Source organism: Hydra vulgaris, chromosome 07 (assembly GCF_038396675.1).
Source record: "Hydra vulgaris chromosome 07, alternate assembly HydraT2T_AEP".
Classification (NCBI taxonomy): domain Eukaryota; kingdom Metazoa; phylum Cnidaria; class Hydrozoa; order Anthoathecata; family Hydridae; genus Hydra; species Hydra vulgaris.
The window spans coordinates 25,997,182-26,008,214 of record NC_088926.1 but is presented as its reverse complement, the minus strand read 5'-3'; the positions used below and the strand labels follow the sequence as shown (position 1 = coordinate 26,008,214).

General features: G+C 26.8%; 2 protein-coding genes across 2 annotated transcripts; one reads left to right on the top strand and one right to left on the bottom strand.

Annotated features, from left to right (window-relative positions):
* Positions 1-1,199: 1,199 nt before the first annotated feature.
* Positions 1,200-6,930, bottom strand: LOC100211897 (ras-related protein Rab-3B). Its single transcript, XM_065801479.1, has 3 exons — positions 6,493-6,930; positions 4,060-4,171; positions 1,200-2,510 (listed from the first exon to the last, which is right to left on the bottom strand). The coding sequence occupies exons 1-3, from the start codon at positions 6,773-6,775 to the stop codon at positions 2,201-2,203; spliced, it is 705 nt and encodes a 234-aa protein (XP_065657551.1). The 5' UTR covers positions 6,776-6,930; the 3' UTR covers positions 1,200-2,200.
* A 2,232-nt stretch (positions 6,931-9,162) lies between these two features.
* On the top strand, positions 9,163-9,678 carry LOC136082654 (uncharacterized). Its single transcript, XM_065802069.1, has one exon. It carries the CDS (start codon positions 9,163-9,165, stop codon positions 9,676-9,678), a length of 516 nt encoding a protein of 171 aa, XP_065658141.1.
* The last annotated feature ends 1,355 nt before the right edge of the window (positions 9,679-11,033 follow it).

Genomic DNA, 11,033 nt, shown 5'->3' with positions numbered 1-11,033 from the left:
ACTCACAAAAAAAAAAAAAAAATCCTAAAAAAAAAAGGTTTTTATGAAACAAAATTTGATTTTACTCAAGATTTGATTTTACACTATTTCTCACAAGAGTGGAATTACAACACATTCAAAAGAAAACTTAAACAGATAATTTTATCTTAACATAATCGATAACATAATCTTATATTTTTATCTTAACAATAACATAATCTTATATTTTTAATTTTTAAAATAAGTAAAATTTTTAGAATTCAATTCTTAATATTTACATATCTTATGTTGTATCTTTTACGTTTATTTTTTTTACTTTCGACGAGAATATATACATTTAACCCAATAAATGTAACGATGTAGTTGAAAAACAAAGCAGTTCTCGACGACAAGACCTTAAGGTCTTCTACGAGATCCCGCATTCTTCCTCTTACGAACTTAATTAATCTTGTAATCATTCTATTATATTATTAAAATAGTTAGTTGTAAAACGATTAATATCGTAAAACATTTAAAGAAAGAGCAAAAAAAAAGATTAATAAATAAATTGTTATTAATCGCATTTTTTTTAAAAACTCTTTAGTTCTTTCTTTATTTGTTCATTTGCTTTTTGTTTTATCAAATTTATTTATGGTATTACCTATTAATCAAGATGATCTTATTTTAATATTAACATTTGTAAACATCTATTTTATTTCTCAATTTATACTCTCGAAAAAAAAATGTAAAAAATATATATTCTAACAAGGTGCTCGGGGATGAAACAAAAATGTCTTCTTCTTGTTCCGGCCATTAATTTTATTTTGTAAATTTATGTAGGTTGTAATACTTATTCCACGGCAAAATATAACTTACAAAAAAATATATCTATTAAAGGGTCGTCCATAAAGTATGTACGATCTCATTTCGCTTCTCCCCCCCCCCCCCCCACATATTTTGCTATACGCTTTTATGAGTACCTTCCTCTTTACTAAAAGTAGCTACGCTTTTAACCTACCAAACCAACATTTTATGATTTACCTCTTGACAGGGTAACATTGACACTTGTATATTAATCTTTATGATCCTCTACAAATATACGCGCCCCAACCTTTAAAGAAATTTTAAGTGAAATTGCGCTTTTACACAGGCATTTCCTCATCTTTAGTTTATTGGCTAGATTTTTAATAAAAGGGGTAATAACTCACTTTATAACTTGATAATAAGAATAAAATACAAAGTTTAAAAGAATGAGCGTGATTATCAAATAGGATTCTACATGAATTCTACATGAAGCACCGAACCGTGTATATTCCAATAAATATATTATATTTATATATATATATACATACAAGAATTATTTGAGTTTATTAAAACTCGCTTCTACAAACATTTACTTTACCTTACTTGTAAACCATAAAACGTTAAGAGTTCTTTTCTAATTTATAATTCTAAGCAACGTTAGATGGCAATCAAATAAAATTTGTGTTCAAAAAGGCTATATGAAAATAAATGGATAAGAAAATACTATGTATTAATAAATAAAAACTTATTTCAAGAAAATTAATTTAAAAAAAATAGTTAAAAAAATATTTCCGATTAATCAAAAAGTATTTGTAAAAAAAAACAACACCTATTTTCTCACTATGTGCATGTGAACAAAATGACGGAATACAAAGCATCTTAATTTACGTATCTAATGCAAAAAAACAAACAAAAAAAACTAAATAAAAAACAAACAAAAGAACTAAAAAAAACCAAAAACATCAACAGGATTTATAAAAACATACACATATATACACACAGAAAAATCTTTATTAGTTACACAGATAATAAAACACAAATCCTGGACTTGATTACAGATCAGCGTAAAATGTTTAAAACTGAAAAATTGACAAAACATGTGAGATAATTTGAATAGTTTAAGAAAAAAAAAAAAAAAAATAGTTATATGAAAATCATCTAACGTTCTCACATATAAATAGGACTTGATTACAGATCAGCGTAAAATGTCATTAACTGAAAAATCGACATAGCATGTGGGATAATTTGGGTAATGTTAAAAAAAAAAATTAATTATATAAAAATCGTATAATGCTGTTATATAATACATTAAACGAAAAACTTAAAAAAATTAACAAATTATAACGCTAATCTTAAAACCTAAACTTCAGTTTTTACCAAAATGTTATCATAATAATAATTTATTAGAACCTATATTTCCAACGACTTTTTAAGTCAGTTAACAACTGCATCCACCACCTGATGGCTGATTTGGGAACTTTGTATTAGGTCTGTTTGGACCAATCAAAGTCGGGTCTGTATCAATTGTATCAGTCATTCGATCACATATAACATCAACTAGTTTATCAAAAGCTGCCCTGACATTAATGTTATCTTTAGCAGATGTTTCAAAAAATGGAAAACCGAGTTGCTCAGATAACTTTTTTCCTTGTTCATAAGTGACAGCACGCTCTTCATCCATGTCACATTTGTTCCCCACAAGCACAACTTGAGTGTTATCCCATGAGTAAGTCTTCACTTGACCAGCCCTATCAAATTTCAAGGTATTATAAGATAAGAGAATAAAAGCAAAAAAACCCACAATTTTCTAATGCAAAGGCTGTATTAATTGAAGTGTTACCATGCAGCTAAATTAAATTGCGATCAATAAAGTGAAAATTTGATATTTACAATGTGTTAACCTTTGTAACAACTTATGACAGAGTTTAACAAATAAAACAAAAAGGGCATTGCAACAGAAATTTCATTTTTGTTATTTGTTTTGTTATTTGGTAAGGAAAAACTAGCCAAAAAAAGATAAGTACTTTAAATAAACTTAATGTTCAGACGACATATAAATGTACTTTACACATCTTCTGAAAATAACAAAAATTTTGTATGAAATTTAATGAAAAAAATGATAAGAAAAACACAACAGAAATTTTAAAGAAACTTCAGCAAATTTTTTCAAAGGGTTTTTTTTAGGGAATACTAATTTTTAGACTCAATAATAGACCACAATAATTTTATAACGGATAATAATAGATAACAATAATTCTTGTCAAACATCTATTTGATATCAGTATAAACTGTTAATATCAGATATTAAAAGAATTTTTAGAATAAAAACTTAAAGTTCACTAAAGGTAAATTTGACAGAATATGAATGTTTACAGCATTCAAGTAATTTATGGACAAATTTTATTCTTTATGTTATTATTTATGCATTTCATATATGTTTAATTCATTTATATATTTCAGCACTTATTATATGTATTTATATGTGTGTAATACATTCATTTATGTATTTCACCATTCAAATAATTTATTGAATTTTATTGCTTTTCCTATTGTTACTATTTATGTTATATATTACAATGAAAATGAAACAGACTATTTTAAAAATATTTATAATAAGACTCCATATATTGTGGCATTTGTAAGAAACTTATTAGAACTTTTCCTATTTTAAATAGTTTAAAGTATAAGAAAATGCTATTTCAAAATAAATATATTCTCACACAAACAAATTAACCTTTTTGAAGACAGTTTTTTTTCTTTTTAAAAAGTAATTATTTACTTTGAATGATTTTAAACAAATTAAATTGTTTTCATTTATTAAAATCAAGTTAAATTTCCACTGAAATGTGATTTTAATTACAGTAAGCTCTAAGGAATGACAATATCAATAGGAAAATCAAGACAAAACTGACATTTTTATTTGTTGGTTTTACAAATCGAAATAATTTTTATAAATAATTTATTATATAAAAAGAAGTTTGTTTTTTTCAGTTCAGCTCATTTTTAATTGTTAATTTTTTTCTTTTTTTTTTGTATGCTTAAGCATCAAATAAGAATTTAATTTAGTTTTTTGTTTTAATTTTTATATTTTAAAAATTCTTTTTACTGTTTTTAATACTTTTAAATAAAGAAAAAAATAATTTTGGATCTTTCTAAACATTAGGTAATACTCAAAGAGCAAGAACCTTCTAAAACAAAAGACTTAACTTTTATGATTCAAGATAAAGCAAAATTATAAACAATGAATTGAGAAAAAACATCTTTATAAATAATGTGAGGTTCAGATAAAAATCGTACCAGTCAGCAACAGCTTTAAATGATTCTTCATTTGTTACATCATACATTAATATAAAACCCATAGCTCCCCGATAATATGCAGTCGTTATAGTTCGATATCTTTCTTGACCAGCTTAAAAAAAAAACAATTTATAAATAAATATATTGCTCATACAAATATATAAGGAGATTTTTAAAGGACATATATTTTTTGGCTAGACAAACTATATTTTCCCAAAAAAGTTCATAAACAATTTTTTCTTCTTTCAAATAAAAACTACAAAACAAAAAACTTTTAAGCGTTTAATCAAATGTAAAACTCTGACAATACTTATCAAATTTTTTTAGATTGAAGAAAAATAAAAGTAACAATAAAAATTGAAGACTTAAAAAATGTTTTTGACATTTATCAATTTGTCACTTAGTTTACTGTAAGAATTGCTAAAAATGAATCATAAACTTTTATATGAAATGACTTACATAAGGTGAACCATATTATGTACATATAGGCAAAAATATTATATTAATAATACTTAACAAATATCATTAAAATAATGAGTCATTTTGAAATGAGCACCCCAAAAAATATTTATTGATGCTCTACTACAGTTCAAAATTTATTATTTACAAAAAAGTGTTTTACAATTCAAAAATCATTTTATTTGTCAATTAGATATAATTGGGTTATCTGTATTAATTATCTAGCTGACTATCTTAATCAAGCTAACTAGATCTAGTATTACAGTTTGTTAAATAAAATAACTACTAATGTTGACTTATTTAAACTTGTTTAATTCATAGTCAGACGCTCTTGTCAGACAAGAAGACAGTTATACAACCTCATAGTATTACAAATGAATATTATGCAATCAAAATTTGGGTATACTAAATGTATTTTATAATAAATGCATATTTAGATTCTTGCAAAATATTTTAGTGACCTGGAAAATGACATGCTGTGCTATCATAAATGTTAAAAATATATAATCATATTAAAGCTAAATTATTAGATCTGTTTTATATTTATTGGTAAACATGTTTACTTTTCATGTTCATGCTCTTTAAATGTTGCACTACTGCTACTAGTAATAACATTGTTCTATTATTATTCTCTGAGAATAAACAATAATCTATAAAGCATAATAAGCTTTTGTAAAAGGTAAACAGTAATGTAACTAAGGTAATAAGAAATATTAAATTGGAACTACATACATATACATATATATGTTATGATATTATAATATATTTAACCAAAATAAAATGAAAAAAATATATGATTGTTAAGATTTTTCTAGATCTTGTCAATACTCAAGAATCTTATACAATCATTACAAAAAATAAAGTAACAAACATGTAAAACATAGCTAACATATTGCCATCAAATATATATGTTTGTTGTCAAACATGATTTGAAAGCATTTTCTTATTTGTATTCTTATTTCTATGCAACCAATATTCCAAAAACAATGAAATAAAAATAAATAAAACTTAAAATAACTCTTTATGTGTACCTTTTAAAAAAGTACAAGATATAAATTAACAGATACAAATAATAACAACATGTAAAATTTGACTAGGTTAATTTATATTGGTTGTAAAATTATATAATTAATTTTAAAGTGCATTTTTAAAAGATCATGCACACTATATAAAAATTACTTTTTATATGAAAAATATTTTCATTGTAAGCCCAAAGCTTGACTGCAAACTTTTTAACTTGCATTTTAAAACTATAAAACATTATCAAAAGTATTGTTTGTATCACATTTAAAAGCATTAAGATTCTCCTTAAATTTTGGTCTACTAATATGGTATAATATTTATATTAAACAGGTATAATGTAGTTAAATGCAAAATTAGTCAATCTTTAATTAAATCTAAAAAAATTAAATGCATATGTCATGCAAGGTTTAAAATTATTCAACATCCAAAATGTTTATTTACAATAATTTTATACAATTAAAACAATATTCATTTTTTGTCAAGTTTAATATTATTTTTACTAACAATAAAATCTGATATGGCTTTTTTTTAATTAACATGACATAAAGATAATCTAACAACAAAACAAAAACAGAACAGTATATATCTATAGAATTTTTTTTTTTTTTAATTTCTTCGAATTTAAATAAGTTAAGAGTGTATTTTTTTAATTATAAAAAAGTAACATTTAAGAATATTAAAGCCAGGGAAATTAGTCTTTAAATTTTTAAAGTAACTTCTGAATTTGAATGAATGCTATTAAAAATATGTTTACATATAACCATATATAATAATAAAATAACAGAGTAACAATCAAGTAAAATAGATAATATTCGGCATGTATTATTAACTATCAGTTTATAATAATAAAAAATATACCGACAACTTTTACACCTAATAAATTTAAAAAAAAATTATTACTTTACAATTTCTAAAGAAAAGTAAATCTCACTTCTAATTAAAAAAACTAACCCGTGTCCCATATTTGTAATTTGATTCGTTTGTCATTGCGAAACACTGTCTGAACTTTGAAATCGATCCCAACAGTTGATACAAAGGCTGAAGTAAAGGAATCGTCAGAATATCTAAATAAGAAACTTGTTTTGCCGACCGAAGAGTTACCAATAATAAGAAGTTTAAACATATAGTCAAAGTTCTGATCTGCAGGATCTTTGCTACGATGTCGGTCAGAAGATACTGCCGCCATTTTGATAAATGCGATGGAAAAGGCAGATGCAAAATAAAGTTTGTTCATGTGACAACTTTAAACCAATCATATTCATTAACAATAATTTTCTATTCAAAAGATCAACGTCTTCACCGTCGAAATGAACTTCCAAGTAGTCCAAGAAAAATGCTTGATAGTTTGACACTTTGACCGTCAATACTAGAATTTATTTTTGGTTCATTATAATGTTGAGTTCATTTCGACGTAATTAAATTTTTACTAAGTAAACATTGACTTAAACTTTGTGAAAATTTGTTGCTTAACAAATAAAGATTAACTACGTTCTGTGTTTCCAAGTTAAAAACGGCAAGATGACACAAAATCATTGTTTTAAATATTGTCATTTTTATACTATGTTAAGTTAAGCTTCTTATTCCAGCATAAAAGCAGATAAATATAACTATGGAATTATACAAACAAGTATTTGTATTTGGTTAACATTTATTGGTTTTATTAGTATTGGTTAACATTTTTAAAATAAGGTATTATCGTGAAAATGATTCAAAAACGCTAAAAAAAAAAATTTTAATGCATCTTGTGCCAATTTCCAATTTAGTGTAAATAACGGAATTTAGTAAGTAACTGATAAAGTATGATATGACTTAATACTAGTAAATTCAGGCAAACTAACTAATCGATATTGTAATAAACTAACTAATCGATATTGTAATAGATACTTATAGTGCCTAAAACTGCTATATTTGTGATTTTAAAATAATCCTCCTACGCCATTGAGTGGTGGTAACAATGTCTATATACTTTAAAGCCCTTCAAAGCATATCTTAATTGACGAAAGTCAACCCGTTACGAGAATTAGATCTCGTAATTACGTGTTTCTGAAAACATTATAAGATCTAGTTCTTGCAACATGCAGCAACTATGTTACTAATGAGTGTGTATCTAAAAGAATTACGTAATGCTTTTAGATACACACTCATTAGTAACATAGTTACTGCATATTGCGAGAATTCGGTCTTATAATGTTTTCAGAAATACATTGACTAGTAGCATAGTTACTGCATAAATAAAAACTAATACCTTCTTTTTTTTTTTTTTTGTTAATTCACCTCCAAGAAGGCCACTACAGACGAGGAAGCAACTTATTTGTGGTATAACCCTCTCTCAACTCTATAACTCCAAAACACGAACCTTGACGAACAAGGCCGCTGTGCGGAGAAACGAGTTGAGCGCGGTACTACCAGGGACGTGGTGGGGATCGAACTCAGAACCTCTCGCTTATGAAGCGAGCGCTCTACCACTATGTCTCTCGCTTATGAATCGAGAGACATAGTGAACCCTAATGTCTCTCGCTTATGAAGCGAGCGCTCTACCACTACACCAATACCTACAGTTAAAAAAATGTCATGAAGAATTCTTATTTTTATTGAAAAAATGAAGAAATTTCTTCCAAAATGAAAAATCTGCATTATTGAATTTGCTAAGAACTTATCTTTAAATAAGTTATGGAATACAATTATTCTCTAAAAGAGCTTGCTTTGAACCCTTCATCTTTTGCTTCTAAAAAAGCAAGTGCTTCAATCACTGCTCGTGATAAAAGCTAAACCTACACTTTACCTTACAAAACAAACATTGTGTCGCTTGTAAATATTTGAATAGTTTAAATTAAACAGATAAATTTATAATGTTGAGAGAGGGATGTATATTAGGTGTGAGATTTTTCCATTTAATGTGGAACGCTTCATTAATCTGTTTCTATTTAATATGGAACCTTCTTCAACCTTAAATTTATATTTTGTTTTAAACTTTTTTTTTTCAGATATAATTAAATAACTACATAATTTTATGTCAATTTACGTATTTTTTTATAACATTTTTGTGTATGGGAGGGGATGGGAGTGTTTATTAGGGTACTTCCAAATTTCCTTACGGTCTTATCACAGAGCACCGCAAAAGAGCGTTTAACTAAGAATTTCATGCCTCCTTCCTTACCAATGTCGCTTATTGGGTTGGAGCCGAAGTTTAACCTTGGACCTCTTGGTTCTGAGCCAGAGCTCTAACCACTGCGCCACGGCTACACAAACATTATTAGAAACCGTTCATTTTGTAATATATAAAGTTGTTTTTTTGTTATATATTTATATTTTTGTTATATATATATATATATATATATATATATATATATATATATATATATATATATATATATATATATATATATATATATATATATACTATTACGGTTATTTACATTTTTATTAAATTTGTTACTAATTTATATGAACATTTAAACAACTATGCTATTGTGCAGGGTGCGGGAAAAGTTCGGAACCTTTTTTTGCTTTAAAATTTTTATTGAGTAAAACAATGTTTTATTAATATTTTTATATTGTTGAATTTGTATTCTATTCTCTCTTGAATGATGTATTAAACGTTCTTAAATATTCTATTTTCAGATGTCTATCGAACGTGAAAACATTCGTACGTCTATAATTTCCCTGCATCAGCAAAATAAACGTCAAATCGAAATTGTGCGTTTACTAAATGTCAGTAAATCTGTGGTGTCTAAAGGCATTGATGAGCACAGTGTCCGTCATATTGACAAAAAAGAACTTAAACTCAAGTCTTTAAAGCTTCAAAAAGCCAAGCATCTAGATGACGAAAAATGCGAAACAAGAAAACAAAGATGTCAAAGGTTGTTATGTCAGCGCAGTGTTCAATTTCTACGAAAAGTTCTTTTTTCAGACGAAAAATTCTTCAGCGTTGAGCAAGCCTACAATGTCCAAAATGATCGTGTACTTGCTTCAGGGTCTTCTGAGGCTAACAAAAACGGTCGCATCGTTTCATGCACCCAGAAGCCAGCTGGAGCGATGGTTTGGGCCGGAGTGTCATTTTTGGGCAAAACAGAACTTATTTTTGTCGAAAATGGAATCAAAATCAACGCCAACAACTATGTCACCCACATTCTTTAAGCCGTAGTGTTGCCTTGGACCCAACAAACCCATCCGAACCATAATTGGATCTTTCAACAAGATTCTGCGCCAGCACATCGAGCAAGAACAACGCAAGAACTTTGTAAAAACAATTTTCCGGCATTTTGGTCGCTTCAGCAATGGGCGCCGTATTCGCCCGACTTGAACCCACTCGACTACGCCATCTGGGGGATTCTAGAGGCAAAGGTTTGTTCTAGACCACACAAGTCGGTGGAGTTGTTGAAGCGCGATTTGGTGAAAGCGTGGAGTGAAATCGACGAAAAAATGGTGCGCGCCGTAATTGATCAGTTCCCGCGGCGTCTCAGAGCTTGTATCAGAGCAAATGGAGGAATTTTTGAAAATGAACCTCTGTAATTAAAATTGTGTATGTTTTTTGATGTTCTTAGGTTATTATATTTTTTTCGACGAATAAAATTGTAATACAATCTTTTATTAAAAAGTTTCCCGCACCGTGTATTAAACAAAAAAAAGTTTAGCAACAATAACAACAACAACAACAACAACAACAACAACAACAACAACAACAACAACAACAACAACAGCAAATAAGAACAGTTTTAATGCCAAACTCGTTTTACATTTATGACATTTTTGATTTGACTTTTTTAATATGAAAATAAAATTTAAAAACAAAACAATTATATAGAAACCATATAGAAAAATTTTTTTTATATGTTTATAAACTTTTTACTTTTCTGTTTTCGCCGGAATAATTATTTCTACTCCTTTACATAATTTACATTATTTCAAAAAATATTTTCAAAACAAAATTTCAATTCTTTCATCATTCCATATTTCTATTTAACTCCTAACTATGAAAGGAGTTTGCTTCCCGCCAGTATTCCGGCCGGAATTAATTATTAATTAGCAAAATCATTGGAAACTAAAAAATAAATTATTAGTTCAACATTATAGTTTATCAAATTTTATTAGAAACATTTTTCCTTTTTTTAATTAACTGTTGCATTACCAATACAATTGTTGTGTTACCATTTCAACTGTTATCATTATAATTTATTATTGTTATATTATTCACCCACAGTAAAGATATCTACAAGGTAAAAACACAAAAAAAGAACAAGATTGAATAAATGGTAAAGAAGTACATAACAATACAAACGATCAAACTAACTGTATAATATACATGCATTTAGTTTTTATGTATATATAATTCATTTAATAATATATAATATATTTTTCTTCATTCATTTTTCTGTTGTTTTTTAAAACAGGTGTTATCAACCTACAACATCTAAAACATGATGACACCTACAAAGTCATCTTGAACTGTCTCCTGTTACTCGGTACAAGCAAATTGCATTTATACCCTGTCA

What these genes read in the sequence shown, in the direction of transcription:
- LOC100211897 (XM_065801479.1), bottom strand. Translation starts at nt 6,775, where the DNA reads ATGAACAAACTTTATTTTGCATCTGCCTTTTCCATCGCATTTATCAAA. An exon ending in ATTACAAATATGGGACACGG is followed by an intron (nt 4,172 to 6,492) that starts GTTAGTTTTTTT and finishes TTTTTTTTTAAG; the next exon opens with CTGGTCAAGAAAGATATCGA. An exon ending in TTTAAAGCTGTTGCTGACTG is followed by an intron (nt 2,511 to 4,059) that starts GTACGATTTTTA and finishes GAAATTTGATAG; the next exon opens with GGCTGGTCAAGTGAAGACTT.
- LOC136082654 (XM_065802069.1), top strand. Translation starts at nt 9,163, where the DNA reads ATGTCTATCGAACGTGAAAACATTCGTACGTCTATAATTTCCCTGCAT.